The sequence below is a fragment of the Oncorhynchus mykiss genome, chromosome 2, assembly GCF_013265735.2.
Source record: "Oncorhynchus mykiss isolate Arlee chromosome 2, USDA_OmykA_1.1, whole genome shotgun sequence".
NCBI lineage: Eukaryota > Metazoa > Chordata > Actinopteri > Salmoniformes > Salmonidae > Oncorhynchus > Oncorhynchus mykiss.
The window spans coordinates 84453700-84480057 of record NC_048566.1 but is presented as its reverse complement, the minus strand read 5'-3'; the positions used below and the strand labels follow the sequence as shown (position 1 = coordinate 84480057).

The window sequence follows — 26358 nt, the reverse complement described above, 5'->3', positions numbered from 1 at the left end:
ACCAAATTGAACATGTTTCATTATTTACTAAATTGAGGCTAAATTGGTTTTATTGATGTATTATATTAAGTTAAAATAAGTGTTCATTCAGTATTGTTGTAATTGTCATTATTACAACAAAAAAAAAAACACACAAAAAACAGGCAGATTAATCGGTATCGGCTTTTTAGGTCCTCCAATAATCGGTATCGGCGTTAAAATCATTATCGGTCGACCTCTACCACCTATACTTATAGAATATATCCACACATGACTAAGTTGCTTTGGATAAAAGTGTCTGCTAAATGGAGTTTTAATTATGCATTTTACTTAATCATGCATTATGATCTAAAAAGGAAAACTGATCCTAGAGCAGTACTCCTACTCTGAAGCTTTATGAATACAGGCCCTGGAGTTCAACACATGAATACAGTAGTACAGTGTTGCTACACACTCAGCATCACGAGACTTGGAGTCATGTTAGACGCCATGAGATGAAATAGATCTACATCTAACTTCTGCATAGTTACTCTGTCTAGACATATTTACTCTGTCTAGACAAACAAAACACTGTCTAGACAAACAAAGCTGTCTTCATGTCATTATCATCCAGGAAAGCTAAATCTCAAGCAACAGTTCTCTTGTTTAAAACAGTTTACTCCGTCTCTAGTCTCTTTCCCCATCCAGGCAAGCAAGACTACTCCTTCTCCCATCGTCAACACCACCCAGACATAATGTGAGTCTCTCCATACCTGTCGTTTGAGGCCCTTGGACTCTGCAGGAGCATTCTCCTCAAACTTGGCGAGGAGCTGGGTGGCCATGGACTTGACTTTGTTATGGTTCCCTACAGCTGCTGTCTCTTCCTTCATCTTCCTCTCCATTAGAGCAGTACTGTTGGACGGCCTGTCATCATGGTTACCCCTCAAAACCTCCTCCTGTTACAAACACATGGACAGTACGAAACCAGAGAATGAGTTTAACCTGAGAGACATTTCTATCCGTCTGCAAAGCAGAGTTCAACGCCTGAATTATATTTTTAACCCTTGAAAGTTTTACGCACTTCTTCAGAATGGCCAGCCTGGCTAGTCTTCCTCCTCTTCCCCAAACCATCCACATCCTTCTCCTTCTTGTCCTGTTGATCACATAATCACATGTTGTCACTGGTTATTTCAGGCAGACAGCTATGGACTCCTACAGTAGCATTATAAGATGATGATATACACAGCAGTAACACAGTGCTGAAGGGAAAGGGACTGCTGAGCTGACAATGATGCTTTGGAGAACCTTGGGGTTGCGTTTGCGGGATATGGCGATGCTCTGGCCCAGCTTGCTAAGGAAGGAGATGGGAGACTTAGTGCTGTTGATCAACGCAGCCTTCTCCTCAGGGCTCATGTTCTGGTTATCTGGAAATATAAAATATACAAAATGTAAGGCGTTACACTAGGGTTATGAAAATTACAAGCATTTCCCATTGGACGAGTTCAGGTAGTCCCTCCCTGTTTCTGGTCTGTTTGGTGCATAATATATATTACTGATCACTCAGTGTGTATAACATTTCAACCAACCTTCAACACTCCCCCCACCCCCCCAAATAAAAACAATATTCATGAAACTAGCATTACTCACCTCCGGCCCCAGGGGGAACTGTGTCCTTGAACATCTCGTAGAACTGGCTGAGGTACATGACCATGGAGAGCTTGTCGGGCTCTGACACCTGGGACATCTCCTTGCCCGTCATGCAGGGGGAGATTCCAAACTCCCGCTCGGCCACGTCGAAGCCCAACTGGTTGTTTTTCTGTTGGTCCCGTTCGTCCAGGGAGTCAAAGTCACTGTAGGGCAGAGAGAGACAGAATGTCTGGGAGTCAAAGTCAAGGTGGACAGAGAGAGACAGAATGTCTGGGTGTCAAAATGGGAGTCAAATTCACCATGGGCAGAGAGAGACAGCATGTCTGGGAGTCAAAACAACCAGTAACACTGAATGTTATCACTTGGCTTTCCAAATAAACATGACACGCACACTAAGCAGGTTCTAATGCAGTGGATGCAGAGGTTGACATTAGCACCCCTTTCCTTGTACGGTTAGTGTTGCAGCATCAGCACCATGCTATTAGCAGTGCGGGAAGTCAGTGAGATACCTGGAAATAGAAAATATAGAAAATATAAGGCATTACACCAGGGTCCATTAAGGTTTTGCAATGGAAAATAGGGATACCTTCAGAGTATAAGAATATTTTGAAGATAAATACACAACGCAGAGACAGATGACAAGACGTCAATAGAGTACGAGAGGATAAGAGGACGAAAAGTCAATAACGATCCACGAAAAGTGTTTTTTCTGTAATAGGGGATTAATGAGCAATGAGTCAGAGACATGGGAGGAATGTGTCTATACAGTGAACCTGAAATAGAAGGGGAACTATACAGGTATGGTCATGTTAGACTTGCAAAAGCTTTTGACACTGTGGACCATGATATTCTCCTGATGAAACTGAAATGTTTGGGTCTAAATGATGTAGCAGTGAATTGGTTTAGGTCTTATCTGACCAACATAAGACAAGTATGTAATGTTGGTGATGTTCTGTCAGAGGCTAAAGAAATATCCTGTGGAGTACAGCAAGGATACATTTTAGGGCCTATCTTATTTACAGGTTAATGATATGCTAGACACAAACTCCTGCTTTATGCAAACTCCTGCTTTATGCTGATGACACAGCCATACTGGTATCAGGGAAGGATACAGTTTACAAAGCCAGAAGAGGACTGGACACCCCTCATAGCCTGATTCTTCTCTAGGTTTCTTCCTGGAGAGTTTTTCCTAGCCACAGTGCTTCTACACCTGCATTGCTTGCTGTTTGGGGTTTTAGGCTGGGTTTCTGTACAGCACTTTGAGATATCAGCTGATGTAAGAAGGGCTTTATAAATAAATTTGACAGAGGAGACCCTGAGTAAGGAATTGCATTTTGTTAGAGATTGGTTGACGGACAACAAATTGTTGCTACATTTGGGAACAACTGAATCAATTTTGTTTAGAACAGAATGTAGATTGCTTAGGTTTGACAAGATAAAAGGTCAACTGTGCAGGCAAGGAGATTGAATCTAAAACAAGTGTAATTTATCTTTGTGTGTCCCTAGAGCAATCCCTTTCTAGAGACCTGATTGCTGCTAAAGTTCTTTCTAAAATGGCAAACAAATGTATATTTTAATATAGTAACACTAGATATTTTAACATCAAAGTTAAGAAACTGCTCGTCTCAGCCTTGATTCAGTGTCATTTTGGTTATGCCTGCTCTGCTTGGTATAGTGGGCTATCAAAAAAGATGAAAAAGAGAATGCAGGTCATGCAAAATAATGTTAATGTTATCAGCTAAATGTGCCCCCTAGGACCCACATAGGGGTACAATTCCCGGGAGGTGTGCTTGTTGCCTTTGGAGTCCAGAGTGGACCAACTTTAATCATATGTATGACACCTTAAATGATTGTGCCCCAGGTTATATGAAAAGCAACATTGATATGGTCTTTAACCAACACAGTTACAATACCAGAGCTCCAGTAGTATTATGTCTTGTAAAATCCCAAGAGTAAACAGTACTGTGAGGCGCATGTTTTTCTATACAGGCATTTGTCTATGGAATAGCCTTCCCTTGGAGGTCAAGCAAAGAAAAGTAGAAATAGCTTTAAAAAGCAGGCAAAGGTTTTCATTTGGACAAAGTTGTCTTAAGAGAACCCACTCCACTGCCCCTTGTGCCCCTTTCCGCTGGTCAAGTGGATTTATTTTAATGATACTGTACTGTAGGTATGATGTGCAATGAATAAATTGTTTTAATGTGAAATGAATATGCTTGATTTTTAAGGTTAGGGAAAAGTGCAGTGAAAAGTACCACTTTTTAGCATGTCAATATAAATGAATGTATTGTTTGTAATTTGGTCTCGTCTTTTAATCATTATATGTATTATTATTATTTTTACCATCGAAGACCACTTTGGAAACCAGCTTTTTAATTAATAATTCCAAGTGGGTCCACTGGGTCCACATTGTACATTTTGTGGTACATTTATTTAACTTTATTTAACTAGGCAAGTCAGTTAAGAACAAATTATTTTCAATGACGGCCTAGGAACAGTGGGTTAACTGCCTGTTCAGGGGCAGAACGACAGATTTGTACCTTGTCAGCTGGGGGGTTTGAACTTGCAACCTTCCAGTTACTAGTCCAACGCTCTAACCACTAGGCTACCTTGTTACCCAAAATAAATTCAATTAAAATGTGAACTAATTGGAGCCGTCTGTACACTGCCCTTAATGCATATTTCCCATCCATGCAGCCTTTTCCCACACCCCTGCCCCAGTCATCTGGACAATGAAAGGCAGCAGGGCAGAAGTGAACTACTTGGTAAAAGTCAGTCAGGGTTATAATGCTAATCGCTGTGTAGCCAGCAGAGGGTAACAACTTAATCTCTCCCCTCGTTAGGCAATGTGTGTGTCTCTGCTGTGTGTGTCGTCTCTGCTTTGTGTGTGTGTAGTAGGGGTACCATACATAATTTTCCCTGAAGCTACAGGCAATTTGACTCTGAGCTTTTACCTAATGTAAAAGCCAAGGCCTTGACAGCAAGTGCCAGGAGATAAATAACACATGCTACAAACAAAGTGGTAAAGCAGTCACATCAGTCAGGCCTTTCCAGTCAATGAAGGTTTGAACAGTTGCTGTTGCTGACAGTAAGGACCATGTTAATGCCAGGATGTAAGGACCTGACAAAGATCTAAACCATGTGCATATTGACTATCCTGATTAATATTTACTGGCCTAATTCATATTTACTGGCCTAATTCATATTTACTGGCCTAATTCATATTTACAAGCCTAATTACGTGATGGAGCAATCATGTGTGCCGGTCGTACTTCATTCCTATGCTTATAATAATAATAATAATAATAATAAATAATAATAATAATAATAATAGGAACTTAGATAGCGCTTTTCAAGGACCCAGAGTTGATTTACAAGTAAACCTAACCTGTAAGCATTTCTACAGGAGAAATCCAGATATACAGAACCAGTTAAAATTTGAACACACCTACTCATTCCAGGGTTGTTCTTTATTTGTACTATTTTCTACATTATAGTGAAGACATCAAAACAATGAAAAAACACATATCCAATCATGAAGTAACCAAAAAAAGTGTTAAATCAAATTAGATTTTATATTTGCGATTCTTCAAAGTAGCCACCCTTTGCTTTGATGACAGCTTTGCACACTCTTGGCATTCTCTCAACCAGCTTCATGAGGTAGTCACCTGGAATGCATTTCAATTAACAGGTGTGCATTGTTAAAAGTTAATGTGTAATTTGAGCCAATCAGTTGTGTTATGAGAAGTTAGTGGTGGTATACAGAAGATAGCCCTATATAGTAAAAGACCACGTCCATATTATGGCAAGACAGCTCAAAAAAGCTAAGAGAAATGACAGTCCATTACTTTAAGATATGAAGGTCAGTGAATCTGGAAAATATCAAGAACTTTGAAAGTTTCTTCATGTGCAGTCGCAAAAACCATCAAGCGTTATGATGAAACTGGCTCTCATGAGGACCGACTAAGGAAAGGAAGACCCAGAGTTACCTTTGCTGCAGAGGATAAGTTCATTAGAGTTAACTGCACCTCAGATTGCAGCCCAAATAAATGCTTCACAGAGTTCAAGTAACAGACATCTCAACATCAACTGTTCAGAGGAAACTGAGTGAATCAGGCCATGGTCGAACTGCTGCAAAGAAACCACCAATAAAGGACACCAATAAGAAGAAGAGACTTGCTTGTTCCAAGAAACACGAGCTATTGACATTAGACCGGAAATCTGTCCTTTTGTCTGATGAGTCCAAATGTGATATTTTTGGTTCCAACCACCGTATCGGGGCGGCAGGGTAGCCTAGTGGTTAGAGCGTTGGACTAGTAACCAGAAGGTTGCAAGTTCAAATCCCCAAGCTGACAAGGTACAAATCTGTTGTTCTGCCCCTGAACAGGCAGTTAAACCCACCCATCTAGGCCGTCATTGAAAATAAGAATTTGTTCTTAACTGACTTGCCAAGTTAAATAACAGACGCAGAATAGGTGAACGGATGATCTCCGCATGTGTAGTTCCCACCGTGAAGCATGGAGGAGGAGTTGTGATAGTGTGGGGATGCTATACTGGTGATACTATCTGTGATATATCTATAATTCAAGGCACACTTAACCAGCATGGCTACCACAGAATTCTGCAGTAATACACCATCCCATCTAGTTTGCGCTTAGTGGGACTACCATTCCAAGGCATTTAAATGTTTCCCCTTAAACCACTCAAGGGTTGCTTAAGGTTATTGTCCTGCTGGAAGGTGAACCTCCATCCCAGTCTCAAATCTCTGGAAGGCTGAAACAGGTTTCCCTTAAGAATTTCCCTGTATTTAGCGCCATCCATCATTCCTTCAATTCTGACCAGTTTCCAGTCCCTGCCGATGAAAAACATACCCACAGCATGATGCTGCCACCACCATGCTTCACTGTAGGGATGGTCTTTCACGGTAATGAGAGGTGTTGGGTTTGCACCAGTCATAGAGTTTTCCTTGATGGCCAAAAAGCTCAATTTTAGTCTCATCTCACCAAAGTACCTTCTCCCATATTTTTGGGGAGTCTCCCACATGCCTTTTGCTTATTATTTTCTTTAAGCAATGGTTTTTGTCTGGCCACTCTTCTGTAGAGCCCAGCTCTGTGGAGTGTAAGGCTTAAAGTGGTCCTATGGATAGATACCCCAATCTCCGCTGTGGAGCGTTGCAGCTCCTTCAGGGTTAACTTTGGTTTCTTTGTTGCCCCTCTGATTAATGCCCTCCTTGCCTGGTCTGTGAGTTTTGGTGGGAGGCGCTCTCTTGGTGGCAGGTTTGTTGTGGTGCCATATTCTTTTCATTTTTTAATAATATGTTCAAAGTTTCAGATATTTTTTTACAACCCTATAGTGATCTGTATTTCTCCACATATTTGTCCCTGACCTGCTTGGAGAGCTGCTTGGTCTTCATGGTGCCCCTTGCTTAGTTGTGTTGCAGACTCTGGGACCTTTCAGTACAGGTACATACACCTAGATTGCACACAGGTGGACTTAACTAGTTATGTGACTTCTGAAGGTAATTGGCTGCACCAGATCTTATTTAGGGGCTTCATAGCAAAGGGTGAATAAATATGTACACACCACTTTTCTGTTTTTTTTTTTTTTTTTTTTTTTTTTTTTCACTTCACCAATTTGGAACATGAAATCCAAATAAAAATCTATTTAAATTACAGGTTGTAATGCAAAAAAATAGGACACACGCCAAGGGGGATGAAAACTTTTGCAAGGCAATGTATGTAAATGTGATTGTTTTGCTTTGGCATCATGGGGTATTGCGAATAATTATTTACGAATGCACTGTATATACACACACGACTCACATGAGGTCAGGTCTGTAGCGGTGGATGAGGGAACACAGGGCCATGCCACTCTTCCAGGACATGGTGAGGTCGGTCACACTGACTTTCCTGTAGCCCTCTGTCTGTCTCTGACACCAGTTCAGCAGCTTGCTGGAGCGAGCGATGGACTCTGGGAAAGGAAAATCAATAAGTGACTAGTGGATGATAACATGTTTGGGACCAGGGCTTAGGGTGTTTTAGACCAAACAGTCAGAAGTTTTGCTCTTTGGAGTGTTCATACAGTCATTGAACACTGGTCACTTCAATAATGTTTACATACCGTTTTAACCACTTTATATATAGTGGGGCAAAAAAGTATTTAGTCAGCCACCAATTGTGCAAGTTCTCCCACTTAAAAAGATGAGAGAGGCCTGTAATTTTCATCATAGGTACACGTCAACCATGACAGACAAAATGAGGGGAAAAAATATTTTTATCTTTTTTAATCTTATCATTTTTTATGAATTTATTTGCAAATTATGGTGGAAAATAAGTATTTGGTCAATAACAAAAGTTTCTCAATACTTTGTTATATACCCTTTGTTGGCAATGACAGAGGTCAAACGTTTTCTGTAAGTCTTCACAAGGTTTTCACACACGGTTGCTGGTATTTTGGCCCATTCCTCCATGCAGATATCCTCTAGAGCAGTGATATTTTGGGGCTGTTGCTGGGCAACACAGACTTTCAACTCCCTCCAAAGATTTTCTATGGGGTTGAGATCTGGAGACTGGCTAGGCCACTCCAGGACCTTGAAATGCTTCTTACGAAGCCACTCCTTCGTTGCCAAGGTGGTGCGTTTGGGATCATTGTCATGCTGAAAGACCCAGCCATGTTTCATCTTCAATGCCCTTGCTGATGGAAGGAGGTTTTCACTCAAAATATCACGATACATGGCCCCATTCATTCTTTCCTTTACACGGATCAGTTGTCCTGGTCCCTTTGCAGAAAAATAGCCCCAAAGCATGATGTTTCCACCCCCATGCTTCACAGTAGGTATGGTGTTCTTTGGATGCAACTCAGCATTCTTTGTCCTCCAAACACGACAAGTTGAGTTTTTACCAAAAAGTTATATTTTGGTTTCATCTGACATTCTCCCAATCTTCTTCTGGATCATCCAAATGCTCTCTAGCAAACTTCAGACGGGCCTGGACATGTACTGGCTTAAGCAGGGGGACACGTCTGGCACTGCAGGATTTGAGTCCCTGGCGGCGTAGTGTGTTACTGATGGTAGGCTTTGTTACTTTGGTCCCAGCTCTCTGCAGGTCATTCACTAGGTCCCCCCGTGTGGTTCTGGGATTTTTGCTCACCGTTCTTGTGATCATTTTGACCCCACGGGGTGAGATCTTGCGTGGAGCCCCAGATCGAGGGAGATTATCAGTGGTCTTCTATGTCTTCCATTTCCTAATAATTGCTCCCACAGTTGATTTCTTCAAACCAAGCTGCTTACCTATTGCAGATTCGGTCTTCCCATTCTGGTGTAGGTCTACAATGTTGTTTCTGGTGTCCTTTGACAGCTCTTTGGTCTTGGCCATAGTGGAGTTTGGAGTGTGACTGTTTGAGGTTGTGGACCGGTGTCTTTTGTACTGATAACAAGTTCAAACAGGTGCCATTAATACAGGTAACGAGTGGAGGACAGAGGAGCCTAAAATAAGAAGTTACAGGTCTGTGAGAGCCAGAAATCTTGCTTGTTTGTAGGTGACCAAATACTTATTTTCCACCATAATTTGCAAATAAATTCATTTAAAATCCTAAAATGTGATTTTTTTTCTCATTTTGTCTGTCATAGTTGAAGTGTACCTATGATGAAAATTACAGGCCTCTCTCATCTTTTTAAGTGGGAGAACTTGCACAATTGGTGGCTGACTAAATACTTTTTTGCCCCACTGTATGTATGTATGTATGTATGTATCTATGTATGTATGTACAGTTGAAGTCAGAAGTTTACATACACCTTAGCCAAATACATTTAAACTGTTTTTCACAATTCCTGACATTGAATCCAAGTAAAAACTCCCTGTCTTAGGTCAATTAGAATCACCACTTTATTTTAAGAATGTGAAATGTCAGAATAATAGTAGAGAGAATGAATTATTTCCGCTTTTATTTATTTCATCACATTCCCATTGGGTCAGAAGTTTACATACACTCAATTAGTATTTGGTAGCATTGCCTCTAAATTGTTTAACTTAACTAAATTGTTTAACTCAAACGTTTTGGGTAGCCTTCCACAAGCTTCCCACAATAAATTGGGTGGATTTTGGAAGTATGCTTGGGGTCATTGTCCATTTGGAAGACCCATTTGCGACCAAGCTTTAACTTCCTGACTGATGTCTTGAGATGTTGCTTCAATATATCCACATAATTTTCCTTCTCATGAAGCCATCTATTTTGTGCAGTGCACCAGTCCCTCCTGCAGCAAAACACCCCCACAACATGATGCTGCCACCCCCGCGCTTCACGGTTGGGAAGGTGTTCTTCAGCTTGCAAGCCTCCCCCTTTTCCTCCAAACGTAACGATGGTTATTATGGCCAAACTGTTCCATTTTTGTTTCATGAGACCAGAGGACATTTCTCCAAAATGTACGATCTTTGTCCCCATGTGCAGTTGCAAACCGTAGTCTGGCTTTTTTATGGCGGTTTTGGAGCAGTGGCTTCTTCCTTGCTACGCGGCCTTTCAGGTTATGTCGATATAGGACTCGTTTTTACTGTGGATATAGATAATTTTGTACCCGTTTCCTCCAGCATCTTCACAAGGTCCTTTGCTGTTTTTCTGGGATTGATTTGCACTTTTCACACCAAACTACCTTCATCTCTAGGAGACAGAACGCGTCTCCTTCCTGAGCGGTATGACGGCTGCGTGGTCCCATGGTGTTTATACTTGCGTACTATTGTTTGTACAGATGAACGTGGTACCTTCAGGCATTTGGAAATTGCTCCCAAGGATGAACCAGACTTATGGAGGTCTACAGTTTGTCTTTACTGATTTCTTTGATTGACATCATGGGAAAATCTAAAGAGGCACTGAGTTTGAAGGTAGGCCTTGAAATACATCCACAGGTACACCTTCAATTGTCTCAAATGATGTCAATTAGCCTATCAGAAGCTTCTAAAGCCATGACATCGTTTTCTGGAATTTAACAAGCTATTTAAAAACACTTAGTGTATGTAAACTTCTGACCCACTGGAATTGTGATACAGTGAATTATAAGTGAAATAATCTGTCTGTAAACAATTGTTGGAAAAATTACTTGTGTCATGCACAAAGTAGATGTCCTAACCGACTTGCCAAAACTATTGTTTGTTAACAAGACATTTGTGGAGTGGTTGAAAAATGAGTTAATGACTCCAAGTGTATGCAAACTTCCAACTTCAACTGTATGTACGTATGTATGTATGTATGTATATATGGTACCAGTCCAAAGTTTGCCATTTCACCATCCCGTTAATGACCAGGTTAGTGAACATAAAGTAAATCAAATAAAATCAGTCCATCCAGCAAGTCACATGACATCATGGCAGTTGCTAGTTTCTACGGTTAAGGACTATTATGAAGGAATCGTCAGATGGTCATGCATTTGGACCTAAACCATTAATGATATTACCTTGGAAATGCTTCTCAAACAGGTTATGGTCTAGGTTGAAAGCAATTCATTGTTACATTTCGGTGATTGTAATAATGTCCAGGTCCCAAAAACAAGAGACTTTGAAAAACAGACATGAATGACAATTAAATAATATGAACTAAACTAAATAACTGAATACATTTGTTATGAAACATCGTATAGCTTATTCGAAACAGTACTTACCATTTCGGGTGAGCTTGGGTGTTGACGAGGTCACTACATTCTCCATTTCGATACGCATTTCACGGCTTGAATCCCCCGTGTCAATGAGGTGTTGTACCTGACAACAACAGAGTGGGGTGGGATTTCACATAAGACATATTCCATAGGTCATGGCTACTGCCAGGAGTTTTTGCTGAGCATGCATCTGGACTGAAAAAAACTCTGCTTCTTAGTTATGTTTTGAGCTGCTGCCCTCCAGACAGAGTTTAAGGGTCCCACTGTTCAGTAAGAATAGGAACAAGGCAAGTTTCATTCCATCAGCCACCAGACTGCTGAACAGTGGGATATAGGACAGATGCAGGCCAAACACACGGTCGGACAGTAGGCCGCAGAAACTTTGAATATTTGAAAATGTAGATGCGTGACCTGTGTACTAACTTTCCAGTTTTACATACTGCATGTAATAAAATTACATGTGTTGTGTTTTTGAATGTATTATTTATTTTTGTACCTTTATTTAACTAGGCAAGTCAGTTAAAGAACAAATTCTTATTTTCAATGACGGCCTAGGAACAGTGAGTTAACTGCCTTGTTCAGGGGCAGAACGACAGATTTTTACCTTGACAGTTTGGGGATTCGATCTTGCAACCTTTCGGTTACTAGTCCAAAGCTCTAACCACTAGGCTACCTGAAGAATGCTGACATCACACAATGAAATGGACAATAAAGTATATTGCATCGTGTGTGTGTGTGTGTGCGCCTCTCTAGTTACGCAGACACAGGGTTTTCATTCACAAGATGGTTAGGTAGTCAGGACAAATGTTAGGTAGTCAGTCCTGGCCCTACTCAAACTGGATATCATACACAGAGCATTGTGGGTACTGTAGCTCATCATGTTACAATCACACAGTCCTATGATGTCAGTGTATACACTACCTGGTTGGGCCTGAGGAAGTGGAGGCTGATGTTAGGGTAGCGCGTGGTGGGATCCACACTGTAGTGGCTGAAATTTTTACTGATGTTCTCTGGCGTTGTCTGAGGCAGCAGGCGATATATGCTCTCCCTGAAAAAGAGGAGACCATGGTTACAGAATTATAGAAGGCAACAGAACAGAGGATTCAAAATATTCCATTCAGAGCTCCAGAGGCTCTTCGTCCATTACAACTACAGGAGGGGCAGACAGTGGAGCACTCAGAGATAAAGCACTCAGAGATAACAGTGTGTCGAGGGTGTGTGAGTGTATGAGAGAGAGAGGGATAATGAGTATGTGTGTGAGAGTGTGGAGTGTGCGAGCGTGAAAGTCTGACGTGCGAGTATAATGTGTGTGTTATGACATGTCTGCTCCCTCACCTCTCAGCCAGCACGTCCAGAGGGGTGTTTCCCTGGGCCCAGCTCTTCACCATCCAGCCCGAGTCCATGGCTGCCAGGAACCCCCGGGCTATACCAGTGCCCATGGGCCAGAAGGGCTAGAGAGAGGGACAAATACACTAACATGGTGAACTCCGAAGTAAGCATACAGAGAAGAATACAATCTACTTAAACAATACACCTTTTTTTAAATATATATGTAGGTATATATGTATACATACATACACACACATTTTTGTTAATGTAAAATTGCCTGTTTTAAGTAAGCAAACGTCAATCCACACGTCATCCTTGATAACTTGAATCTCTCTCGATTCACTGTAATTTCTCCACACACATGCTCACGCTTTACTCCCATTTGTATACACAAGACAGTCAGACACTACCTTATCCAGAGTGACAGACAGAGTATATCTTCTAAGTGAGGCTGAAACACCCTCGGCCCAGTAGCCTTCCTCACCTCCAGTAGACTGTCCCCCACCAGAGACACCAGTAGCTGGCGTCCATTGCGTTGGCGCACGAGCGCCGCATTCTCTGAGGCGTACATGCAGGTGAAGTCGAACATGGCCACGTCGGGCTGTCCGTAGTGGTTGATGGCAAAGTCCAGAGTGGGCAGCTGGTGGTTGGTGGAGAAGTCTGCGGCCTCGCGGGCATAAGAAAGAAGAGCCTCCTGGTCCACGTTAGCCCTAGACAGCAGCATCTCTGTGTCTGCATAATCCTGGAGAAGACTGGGAGGTTAGAAGGCTCAGATGACTGGAGGACTGAGAGACACTAAGGATAAGAGACTGCATGTAACATGGCCTGTCACGCAAAGAATGGTGCATGACATCCATGCATGGTATTTGGAAATGGAAATATTTTACACAGGAGGTTATCCTTGACCACCAAAGCAGTACTTTCATTTCAAATCAAGCCAATGTCATTCTGAAGTAATATTGAATTTAATAAACATAGGGCCATTTAAATGTCTTTCATTCGTACTAGAACAATCTAAACACCAACATAGTCTATAATACCCAACTCCCAGCTACTGTGTGTAGCGAGACGCCTATCGATCTCCAGAATGTAGCATCAAATCAAGGCCTGCTTGAACCTGTTTGGGCTAGGGGGCAGCATTTTTACTTTTGGATGAAAAGCGTGCCCAGTGTAAACTGCCTGCTACTCAGTCCCAGATGCTAATATATGCATATTATTAGTAGTGTTGGATAGAAAACACTCTGAAGTTTCTAAAACTGTTTGAATGATGTCTGAGTATAACAGAACTCATATGGCAGGCAAAAACCTGAGAAAAAAATCCAACCAGGAAGTGGGAAATCTGAGGTTTGTAGTTTTTCAACTCAGCCCCTATTGAAGATACAGTGGGATGTTGGTCATCTTGCACTTCCCAAGGCTCCCACTCGTTGTCAACAGTCTTTAGAACATTGTTTCAGGCTTCTACTGTTAAGGGGGGCTGAATGAGAGGGGAATGAATCAGAGGTCTGCCAGAGAGCAATGAGCTGGTCATGGGCATTCACATGAGAGGTAGCTCGCGTTCCATTGCTTGTCTACGGACAAAGGAATTCTCCGGTTGGGACATTATTGAAGATTTATGTTAAAAACATCCTAAAGATTGATTCTATACTTCGTTTGATATGTTTCTACGACCAGTAATATAACTTTTTGTACTTTTCGTCCAACCTTTCCGCTGGACTTGCACACATGTTTGGATTTGTTTACCAAACGCCCTAACAAAAGGAGGTATATGGACATAAATTATGAACTTTATCGAACAAATCAAACATTTGTGGAACTGGGATTCCTGGGAGTGCATTCTGATGAAGATCAAAGGTAAGTGAACATTTATAATGCTATTTCTGACTAATGTTGACTACACAACATGGCAGATATATTTTTGGCTTGTTTGGGCTCTGAACGCTGTACTCAGATTATTGCATGGTGTGCTTTCGCCGTAAAGTTTTTTTTAAATCTAACACAGCGGTTGCATTAAGGAGAAGTTTATCTAAAGTTCCATGTATAATAGTTGTATCTATTATCAATGTTTATGATGAGTATATCTGTGAATTGACGTGGCTCTCTGCAAAATCACTGCATGTTTTGGAACTACTAAACATAACATGCCAATGTAAACTGAGATTTTTGGATATAAATATGCACTTTATCGAACAAAACATACATGTATTGTGGAACATGAAGTCCTATGAGTGTCATCTGATGAAGATCATCAAAGTTTAGTGATTCATTTGATCTATATTTCTGCTTTTTGTGACTCCTCTCTTTGGCTGGAAAAATGGCTGTATTTTTCTGTGACCTAACATAATCGTTTGTGGAGCTTTCGCTGTAAAGCCTTTTTGAAATCAGACACTGTGGCTGGATTAACGAGAATGCTATCTTTAAAATGGTGCCTAATACTTGTATGCTTGAGAAATTTGATTTATGAGATTTCTGTTTGAATTTGGCGCCCTGCAATTTCACTGGCTGTTGGCGAGGGGTTCCGCCCCGTTCCCAGACAGGTTAAATTACTGTTTTGAAAGAGGGCGGTGAGAGGCACATTCTTTTCCTTCCCTGGCTAGGCTGGGCCGGCACCGCCAGGCTGACTGACTGGTGAGATGGATGGGTGGGAAGGAGCAGACAGAGGATCTGAGAGGGTGTTGTTCTCTGATTCATGGTGCTGGGTGGAAGTGTGGACCCGACCCAGCACTCGCCCGCCCGCCTGCCCTTTCCCAGGGGCAGGATGGAGCAGTAAAAAGAGACTAGAGAGTGATTTCCATTGCTATAAAAGGACCTTGCTTGGAAGTAAGTAATCTTGAAGAAAAGAGTGTGAGCAGTAGGGGGTCTGTCCACCCACACCCCTATTGCAACACACACACAGGTCATTAGGGATTATGCAAACTTGGCAGGCGTGGAGACGGGCGACCCTGTGTGAAAACAGTGAAGTCTGAAACACAGGACATAGTGTGTCCACTCTCACATCCCCCCTCAGCCTACAGCCTGGCCCAACTCATCAGGGTCATATTTATTAGTGCACACTTGTAGCAAAACTTTTGCAACTGAAATGGTTTGTCCATTTTCTTCCCTTTGATGGCTAATGACTACGACCCAGCACAAGACATACAGTGCCCCGTTCAGCCCTTCAACTGTATTGCCCTGATTATGACTGCTGATGAAAACTCAGTCAGTGCTAATTAAAAACTCCAATCCAATTATCAAAAGGGTAACAATTCCTAACTTTTTGAATGCCTTGGTAACAATTTTGATATGGTTTGCAAAACATTACCAAACACCTACACCCCCCACGGCTTTCATCTCAAAGGGAGATAGAAATGCAGTGGGAACCGTTACTGGAACATGAAAGCTGAACTTCTAAGAGATGTCATAATGTCCTAAAAGCTTGTGACTGATTTCCTGTGGAAAGTGCCCAGTCTAGTCAAAGGAAACAGCAGTGTTCTGAAGTGAAGTGTTGGGAGTGGGGCACAAACTCATTAAATGTGGTTGAGCTGGTGGTTTGTTCCTGGCCCAGTTTTGGCTTGGTCCTTTGACAGGGAGGAGGCACACAGAGGGATAAAGTGTGTTTGTGTATGAGAGAGAGACAGCTCCAGATGTGTCTCTCTCCCCCTCTGCGACCGCCCCTTTGATCACTCACATGCAGAATGACTCCCTTCTCCAGCAGGCTCTGTTTCTTGGCAGTCATGACAAAGTAGTGCGTGTCATCCTTGTAGTAGACAATGTTTTCTAGGTCAATTCCTACAGAGTCAATAGAAAGAGAGAGTTTTGTTATTTACTTTTGGAAAACCAAGGTTGTTTCTATGGCTATAGCTGCTCCTACAGCTCCTCTATTGGTTGTCTTTGTTAGGGGAATGAGGACAAAGTTGGCGATGACACGACCCAGGAGACAAAACTAAAGGCCCATATAGACAGGACTAGCTCAGCGCCAAGCTCTCATGGCATGGGATCAAAATGTTTAATTGAGAAATGTGAACAGATTTCAGTTCCCCAATCAAGAAGTGCCTCTTTGTTGACATTTTCCCTAATCCATAGATAAACCATGCAGATAGAAACTGACGGGCTCAGAGATGACGCATGGCAACATAAAACTATTCCTAGGTGATACACTGCTCGGCTATTCATTTATCTACAGTTCCTTCAGAAAGTATTCACACCACTCAAAGAGGTGACTTTAAAACAGTTACAGAGTTTAATGACTGTGATAGGAGAAAACTGAGGATGGATCAACAACATTGTAGTTACTCCACAATACTAACCTAATTGACAAAGTGAAAAGTAGGAAGCCTATTCCAAAACATGCATCCAGTTTGTAACAACGCACATATTTTCAAGCATAGTGGTGGCATAGTGGGTATTCTTGTAATCGCTATGGAATGGCGAGTTTTTCAGAAGAAAAAAAAAACGGAATGGAACTAAGTACAGTCAAAATCCTAGAGGAAAACCTAGTTTAGTCTGCTTTCCACCAGACACAGAGATGAATTCACCTTTCAGCAGGACATTAACTTTAAACACAAGGCCAAATATACACTGAGTGTACAAAACATTATGAATGCTCTTTCCATGACATAGACTGACCAGGTGAATCCTGCTCTTTCCATGACACAGACTGACCAGGTGAATCCTGCTCTTTCCATGACACAGACTGACCAGGTGAATCCTGCTCTTTCCATGACACAGACTGACCAGGTGAATCCTGCTCTTTCCATGACACAGACTGACCAGGTGAATCCTGCTCTTTCCATGACATAGACTGACCAGGTGAATCCTGCTCTTTCCATGACATAGACTGACCAGGTGAAAGCTAGGATCCCTTATTGATGTCACACTTGTTAAATCCACTTCAAATCAGTGTAGATGAATGGGAGGAGACTTTTACACTTGAGACCGATTGTGTATGTGTGCCATTCAGAGGGTGAATGGGCAAGACAAAATATTTAAGTGCCTTTGAATGGTGTATGGTAGTAGTTGCCAGGCGCACCGGTTTGTGTGTCTCAAGAACTGCAACGCTGCAGGGCTTTTCACGCTCAACAGTTTGTGTGTATCAAGAATGGTCCTCCACCCAAAAGGACACCCAGCCAACCTGACACTATGGGAAGCATTGGAGTCAACAAGGGCAAGCATCCCTGCGGAATTCTTTCGACACCTTGTAGAGTCCAACGCAATATTAGGAAGGTGTTCTTAAAGGGACATTTCTAAATGTTCAACATCATATTCATCATCTCCAGCACCACCACAACGTCAACATATGTGAAAATGGCACATTTCTATGTTTGTAGTAAAAAATATAGAAAATAAGTGTTTCCAATGACATCATCAACCAGTTAGTAGACAATTAGAAGGCAATGCATACTCATAATGGTTAAAAATCACACAATGCACACTGATGATGTAATTGGACACATGGTCTTATTTTACCACAAAACATTTTTCTTTCATGTTTTGTACACTCAGTGTTCACTGGAGTTGCTTACCAAGAAGACAGTAAATGTTCCTGAGTGGATGAGTTGCAGTTTTGACTAAAATCTGTTTGAGAATCTATGGCAAGACTTGAAAATGGTTGTCTAGCAATGACTAACAACCAATTTGACAGAGCTTGAATAATTTAGAAAATAATAAATGAGCAAATATTGTACAATCCAGGTGTGTAACGCTCTTAGAGACTTACCCAGAAAGACTCACTGCTGTAATCACTGCCAAATGTGATTCTAACATGCATCTACTCAGGTGTGTGAATACTTATGTAAAGTAGATTGCTAATTTATTGAAAATGAAATACAGCTAACATTTGAAAAACATGTTTTCACTTTGTCATTATGGGGCATTGTGTGTAGATGGGTGAGAAAAAATATCTATTTAATCCATTTTGAATTCAGGCTGTAGCATGTGGAACAAGTCAAGGGGTATACTTTCTGAAGCCACTGGATGTGTATCACCTAAATCTAGAACAATGTGTAAAATTGTACTAAAAGCCTAGAATTATAATGCTTTATAACTTGTTATAAGCACCTATGAGCCTTTATAACATCATATAACAAGGATTATTACATGTTATCTCTGCCTATGGCAAAATTACTGACCCGTGGCTTCCCGGAGGTCCTGGAAGAACTTCTGGTTGAAGATGAAGGCCACTCCACTGATCTCCTCCACCTTGGCCTCGGCCGTGGTGTTCCTGTTGATAAAGTTGGCCGTGATGGCGATGGCCAACTTGCCTCGGAACTCCTTCCTCCTGAACCCTGTTTGGAGGAGAGGAAGGAGACAGGATGTAAATGTTAGACTGGGGTCAGTGACATTATGTAGACAGTGAATGCCAGCGTTCTTTGTTAGGTTCAGAAATGAAGAGAACATTTCCTTGTATTACACACTACTCACATGTTTATAAAAGGAGAAATTAAGGTGGCGCTTGTTAGGCTTTGATGCACACTGTCATTGACTGACTATCAATGTAACTGCAAGACTTTTTAATAACTTCATGTAAGGTTGCAGGCTGAGTACGGACACTGTATGAAGTGACTACTGGCTAGCCCTGAGGGAAACTGTTTCCCTCCTCTCTAGAGAGAATCAGACACCAGCAGCAGCAGAGGAGAGGGGTCAGAGCAGTCCACACACTACAGGGCTCCCAGTGCTGCTGAGGGATGTTAGCTCATACAGGAAACAGACAGCCAATTCACAGGTTCCTGCTCCGCTCCAGTGAGAGGCCACGGAGGATTGCTCTCTGAAGATGGATGGAATGAGGGAGGGCCGGGGAGACTCACATCACATGTGCACAGCATGAGGCAGGAAAAGAAGGAGTGAGAGAGGAAAAGAGAGAGGGTTGGACCCGTAAACCAACTACAGGTGTGTTTTTGAGGGCTTCAGTTCTCATGGTGTTTTAAACAACTCATTTTGAACCATGTGTTTCTTAGTGGCTTTTTACCTGCCAGCGTGTTTCTTCTTCCGTCTGCCCCAATGATGACGTCAAACTCCAACTCGTTGACTGGGTGTGTCCTGGGGTGGACCTCAGCCCTCCACCCTATCCCTGCAAAAACACACCATGGGAAAAATGAGCAAGACAAGACATGTAACGTTCTATTATTTAGCATATGGTTTCACTGAGAACCATGAGGGATGAGAGAGAGCTCTCTGTTAGCACTGTAGCATACAGTAACATGAACACATTGCCCTTCCTTGTTCCCATAAATGTTTGGATGAAGAGCAGGCATGTCATATGATATGGGTCTTAATGCAGTCATTAGAGCAGTCACTTCACAAGGGTCTTACTCTCGTTCTCCTGGTCCTCGGGGGGCTCGATGAGACCCTTGAACTCCACATTGACGTGGATCTCGATGCCCAGGAGCAGGGCCACCTTTAGCAGCATCAGTTGGAGCTGGCGGATACCTGCACAGAGAGTCAGACAGATTAGAGGAGAACATTTATTAGCTTCAACAACTGAAAACACCACAATGTTACAGTTGATCTATGGTCCTGGAAAGCACCAGAAGTCTTCTCCTCATAGATGATAATGCTGTACACAGTAAAACATGAAATCATTTTCTAAAAGACAGAGTAGGAAATGGGAGTAGGATAGTCTTATCCACTCACTGATATGGTCGATGGCTCCAGCGCAGAACTTTCCGTGGAATTTCTTTGCCCCGAGGCCCCTGAGGTCCTGGATGGAGAAGGGCCACAGGTGGAGCACGTTGTTCCTGGAGAAAGCGTCTCTCTTCTCCAGCAGCACCACCTTGGCCCCCAGGAAGCCCAGCTCGATGGCCGTCCGCAGGCCACATGGTCCCGCCCCAATGATCAGACACTAAGGATGTGGAAAATATAGCATACACAGTACTAGATCTGGCTGATATTAAGATATTATCGAACACTGGAGATATCGATTAAAGCAAAATATTACAATATTCAACAAGGGCAAATAGACAATATTACAATGTGGATATGGGCACAACCCTATTATATATAGAACAATTATCTCTGAGGTACTTTGAACAAGGATATGAGACAGAAAAATAGTCACACCTTAGAGTTGACACATGCTCGTCCCTTCTTGTACTCCTTCTGGCCTGCCCGCTTGTCTAGCTTAACCCAGAGTGCCTTGGCCTTCCAGTAGTTGAGCCTGGACTTGAGCTTGTGGTAGAAGATCCGGTACTCGCAGGGCTTGAGATCCAGATGGTCACAGAGCTCCTGGAAGGCCTTGAGCGTGCCTTTACAGGTGGAGGCCTGGGTGAAGCGGTCAAACATTACGTGGGCAGGGTTCACCCGCTCCCCTGTGGTGGTGAAGCCTCCAGGATCCCCCATGGTCCCCATGGACCTGCAACCCTCTCAGGGGCCTCTGGTCAGGCCCCAGCCCCTGGCTCTAGCACGCACTCCGCTCTGGTGAGGCCTTTAGCTCCCTGCCTCAAGCATCTTCGTTCTGTCAGGGAGCGAGAAGACAAGCACAATTATTACTGAGTTAGGGTAATGTCTGCATATTTCACAATGTCATCAAGACCCATTACTGAGGCTGATTTGGAACTTCCTTTTTTTTTTTTTAACTAGGCAAGTCAGTTAAGAACTTGTTCTTATTTACAATGATGGCCTACACCGGCCAAACCAGGGCCAATTATGTGCCACCCTATGGGACTCCCAACCACGGCCGGTTGTGATACAGCCTGGAATCGAACAAGGCTGTCTGTAGTGACGCCTTAAATGATCTTCAATAGGAACTTGCTGGACATACCACAGGTGACAGTGTAGACTCTCTCCTTTATGCTGTTCTATTAATAGTCTAGAAAAAGGAGTGATCCAGCAGGATCTAATGGGATATCATGTTCCGTTCCTGCAGGATATCAAGTCCACTGCATCATAAACAGGGTATGGAAGATTGGCCTAATCAGCTATAAATGCCAGAACATCAACAAAATATCCATAGGCTGATTGTACATGAGAATTTGAATGACAACAATCTAGCTGATCAGCCTTTGACTGACCCTTCCTTGCCTTTCCTCTCATCACAAGCATCAGTTGTGACTGTGAGCCATTATGTTGGTGAAATCCCTCTGTGATCAATTACAAGACAGCCTTTTTGACATAAATGCAATGCTTGCAAGGGAGGTAGCCTACCTAGCTAGCGAACCAAAGAGTGGTTACCTCAGGTCTTTGTTGCAGTGCCAGTGTTTCCTGACTGTTTTTTGCTGACTGTTTGCTGATTGGCGAGGGCTTCTGTGGCCACAGGACCTTAACCCTGTTATCTAGGAATGAGGCCATTGCCACCAGAGACAGGAAGTCCACTGAACACACAGGCCAAACAGGAAAAGCAACAGGGGCACCAGTGAGCATGGCACGCTGCTCTCAGTGGTACAGAATTTCAGACTCTGAACACAGGAAGTCTTTCCTTCTGTCATCCAAAAACATTTTAATAAAAAAATTACAAAATAACTCCCATTCATTCAGCTTGTGGTGGTTTAATGGAATCAACAGCAGGCACCCGGCAATGTCTCTTGTTTATGAATGTTCACTTTCCTCTGTTCCATTTGTTAACCTGCTAAAACATGCAATGTGGTTTTAAAATGGTCTTGGTCTAGCCCTTTCACCTCAGGGGAGAGTTCCCTCACACATGTTGGTGTCTATAAATCAGCTGCCAGGTCTGGAATGCCTCTCTGTCTACTCTCTTCAAGACTGGATTAAAGTGCAGACTGTGCCCTTTAAAAACAGCCATAAGCCATATTTTATTAGTTCAATGCATTGCACCGACATGCTAAAACAATGGAGGAAGCATGAGCAATGCAAACTGGTCAGCAGTGAATGAAAGGAAACAGCTCTGTACTCTACTCGGTTTGATCCAACCATTTTTCTGAGCAATTGATGAGTTGGTGGCTTTCAGATTTCCCAACCTTTTTAGGTTTTCACTCTCAGAATCACACTTTTTTTCATAGAAAAACACAATTGGATGTTCTGGGTAGGCTACACAACAATGCTATCTAGGAAATGTAGTTTATTTTTTAATTTTATGTACCTACCCTTTAATTCAAGTACACATTCACCTAGCACTGTTGTTTTGTTAGCTGTGTTTCTGTAGCTCACATGTATTTTTAATTTTTTAATTTCACCTTTATTTAACCAGGTAGGCTAGTTGAGAACAAGTTCTCATTTACAACTGCGACCTGGCCAAGATAAAGCATAGCAATTCGACACATACAACAACACAGAGTTACACATGGAATAAACAAAACATACAGTCAATAATACAGTAGACCAAAAGAAAACAAAAAGTCTATATACAGTGAGTGCAAATGAGGTAAGTTAAGGAAATAAATAGGCCATGGTGGCGAAGTAATTACAATATAGGAATAAAACACTGGAATGGTAGATCGGCAGAAGATGAATGTGCCGGTTGAGATACTGGGGTGCAAAGGAGCAAAATAAATAAATACCAGTATGGGGATGAGGTAAGTAGATAGATGGGCTGTTTACATATGGGCTAAGAAACAAAGAGATCTTCTGTTGAATCTGACAATTAATCTTAATGGTTGTACAGTCGTCTCAAATAAAATTGTGAAGGACGTCGGCGTTACTCTGGACCCTGATCTCTCTTTTGAAGAACATATCAAGACCATTTCAAGGACAGCTTTTTTCCATCTACGTAACATTGCAAAAATCAGAAACTTTCTGTCCAAAAATGATACAGAAAAATTAATCCATGCTTTTGTCACTTCTAGGTTAGACTACTGCAATGCTCTACTTTCCGGCTACCCGGATAAAGCACTAAATAAACTTCAGTTAGTGCTAAATACGGCTGCTAGAATCCTGACTAGAACTAAAAAATTTGATCATATTACTCCAGTGCTAGCCTCCCTACACTGGCTTCCTGTCAAAGCAAGGGCTGATTTCAAGGTTTTACTGCTAACCTACAAAGCATTACATGGGCTTGCTCCTACCTCTCTCTCTGATTTGGTCCTGCCGTACATACCTACACGTACGCTACGGTCACAAGACGCAGGCCTCCTAATGGTCCCTAGAATTTCTAAGCAAACAGCTGGAGGCAGGGCTTTCTCCTATAGAGCTCCATTTTTATGGAACGGTATGCCTACCCATGTCAGAGACGCAAACTCGGTATCAACCTTTAAGTTTTTACAGAAGACTCATCTCTTCAGTGGGTCATATGATTGAGTATAGTCTGTCCCAGGAGTGGGAAGGTGAACGGAAAGGCTCTGGAGCAACGAACCACCCTTGCTGTCTCTGCCTGGCCAGTTCCCCTCTTTCCACTGGGATTCTCTGCCTCTAATCCTATTACAGGGGCTGAGTCACTGGCTTACTGGGGTTCTCTCATACCGTCCCTGGGACGGGTGCGTCACCTGAGTGGGTTGAGTCACTGATGTGGTCATCCTGTCTGGCGACGAGTATGAAGCGAGGGCCAACCAACGAGAGTGTACAGGTCGCAATGGTGGGTAGTGTATGGGGCTTTGGTGACAAAACGGATGGCACTGTGATAGACTGCATCCAGTTTGTTGAGTAGAGTGTTGGAGGCTATTTTATAGATGACATCATCGAAGTCGAGGATCGGTTGGATGGTCAGTTTTACGAGGGTATGTTTGGCAGCATGAGTGAAGGATGCTTTGTTGTGATATAGGAAGCCAATTCTAGATTTAATTTGGGATTGGAGATGCTTAATGTGAGTCTGGAAGGAGAGTTTACAGTCTAACCAGACACCCAGGTGTCCACGTATTCTAAGTCAGAGCCGTCCAGAGTAGTGATGCTGGACGGGCGAGCAGGTGCGGGCAGCGATCGATTGAAAAGCATGCATTTAGTTTTACTTGCGTTTAAGAGCAGTTGGAGGCCACGGAAGGAGAGTTGTATGGCATTGAAGCTCGTCTGGAGGTTAGTTAACACAGTGTCCAAGGGGCCAGAAGTATACAGAATGGTGTCGTCTGCATAGAGGTGGATCAGAGAATCACCAGCAGCAAGAGCGACATCATTGATGTATACAGAAAAGAGAGTTGGCCCGAGAATTGAACCCTGTGGCAGAAGTAGTTGGTAAACCAGGCGAGGCAATCATTTGAGAAACCAAGGCTGTCGAGTCTGCCAATAAGAATGTTGTGATTGAGAGTCGAAAGCCTTGGCCAGGTCGATGAATACGGCTGCACAGTAATGTCTCTTATCGATGGCGGTTATGATGTCGTTTAGAACCTTGAGCGTGGCTGAGGTGCACCCATGACCAGCTCTGAAACCAGATTGCATAGCAGAGAAGGTATGGTGGAATTCGAATGGTCAGTAATCTGTTTGTTAACTTGGCTTTCGAAGACCTTAGAAAGACAGGGTAGGATAGATATAGGTCTGAAGCTGTTAGGGTCTAGAGTGTCACCCCCTTTGAAGAGGGGGATGACTGCTGCAGCTTTCCAATCTTTGTGAATCTCAGACGATACGAAAGAGAGGTTGAACAGGCTAGTAACAGGGGTTGCAACAATTTCGGCAGATCATTTTAGAAAGAGAGGGTCCAGATTGTCTAGCCCGGCTGATTTGTAGGGGTCCAGATTTTGCAGCTCTTTCAGAACATCTGCTATCTGGATTTGGGTGAAGGAGATATGGTGGGGGCATTGGCGGGTTGCAGTGGAGGGTGCCGGGCAGTTGACCGGGGTAGGGGTAGCCATGTGGAAAGCATGGCCAGCCGTAGAGAAATGCTTATTGAAATTCTCAATTATAGTGGATTTATAGTGGATTTATGTGATGGATCTTGCAAAACAAATGCCCACTGGATTAATGCAAATAATCCTGATATGATTCTGCCAGGTATGCTAGGACAGCAGAGTCCCTGCCCATCTTCCGAAAACATCTGAAACCCTACCTCTTCAAAGAGAAGCCCACGGCTGTTTTATTCATTAAATTTCTATGGCAGAACATGCAGTCAGAAGCGTACATGTTACTATTCAAAACGGATAATACGGTGACCGCGGTCATTTGGCTGGCCAATTACAGTCATCCAAAATTCCATGACCATCACAGCACCAGTGGTGGCAACAGTTTAGCAGCAGCGGTGTGCCACAGCTAAATTAATACAGGGGGAAACACTGCTGACCTAGGACCTGTTAGTGTCAGACAAGACTAGATTGTGAGGCAGGTACATGGGCTCCAAATCGCTGTTTCGCACCCTGCCAACTCCTCATCGCTGTCAAAACAACTAGGCTCTGGATTTGGCTCTCCCTCCCAGCTCTGGAAGAGCAGCACCGGCAGAGGTGGCCTCTCCACATTGGCCCCCTTATCCCTTTGCTCAACACCACCTCCATCCCTAAATACCTCAAAGGGCTCCTTGAGAAGGCTTTCTGCACCTGTGGGTTCAGTCTGTGTGGGTTCACCTGCATAGGTGGACTGGTTTAGTTCCTCCCTGTAACTTGGATAACCTCTGAAATATACCAGCAGCAGACTAGAACTATATAGTAGAACTATGAACCAGGAAGTATCTATTTCTGGGATTCTCATTTCATACAAGGTGTATGTTTCCTCAAACTGAATGTAGTGGAACTTCAAAAACACCTCTGGAGTTAGTCCTCAAGTTCCAAAAATAAATCTCGGCTGAAAACAGGGGGTCAGAATAAGACTTTAAACAGCACATGAGAGGGGAGAGGAGAACAGTCCCACTACTGGAACACTGAGGTCAAGAAGAACCAGAAAAGCAGAGTAAACATTTCCCAGATTTCAGTGGACAAAGTATCTTGGTCTCCTTGTTTGCTCTGGCAGGACAATATCACCCTTTTGAGACTGGCTGGAATTGAGCCGAGCCTGAAAGTTAACTTTAGAAGCGC

The 26358-nt window shown here is 42.8% G+C and overlaps 1 protein-coding gene across 28 annotated transcripts in view; it reads right to left on the bottom strand.

Annotated features, from left to right (window-relative positions):
* LOC110498015 (protein-methionine sulfoxide oxidase mical3a) overlaps positions 1–26358 on the bottom strand; it is a 117291-nt gene that overhangs the window by 61604 nt on the left and 29329 nt on the right. For 25 of the 28 annotated variants that reach the window (XR_005038559.1, XR_005038560.1, XM_036957300.1 and 22 more), the window contains exons 2-16: positions 20603–20996; positions 20177–20384; positions 19856–19972; positions 19512–19613; positions 18676–18831; positions 16236–16336; positions 13056–13313; positions 12578–12693; positions 12164–12290; positions 11249–11345; positions 7425–7572; positions 1606–1808; positions 1246–1382; positions 1040–1111; positions 732–914 (exon numbers count right to left, since the gene is read on the bottom strand). Coding sequence is in view for 26 of the 28 variants with exons in the window: in XM_036957300.1 (XP_036813195.1) it covers positions 732–914; positions 1040–1111; positions 1246–1382; positions 1606–1808; positions 7425–7572; positions 11249–11345; positions 12164–12290; positions 12578–12693; positions 13056–13313; positions 16236–16336; positions 18676–18831; positions 19512–19613; positions 19856–19972; positions 20177–20384; positions 20603–20890 (2313 nt within the window). In the remaining 2 variants the exon portion in view is untranslated. The remainder of the gene's footprint in view (positions 1–731; positions 915–1039; positions 1112–1245; positions 1383–1605; positions 1809–7424; positions 7573–11248; positions 11346–12163; positions 12291–12577; positions 12694–13055; positions 13314–16235; positions 16337–18675; positions 18832–19511; positions 19614–19855; positions 19973–20176; positions 20385–20602; positions 20997–26358) is intronic. The other 3 variants (XM_036957315.1, XM_036957397.1, XM_036957404.1) reach the window with 1 other exon arrangement.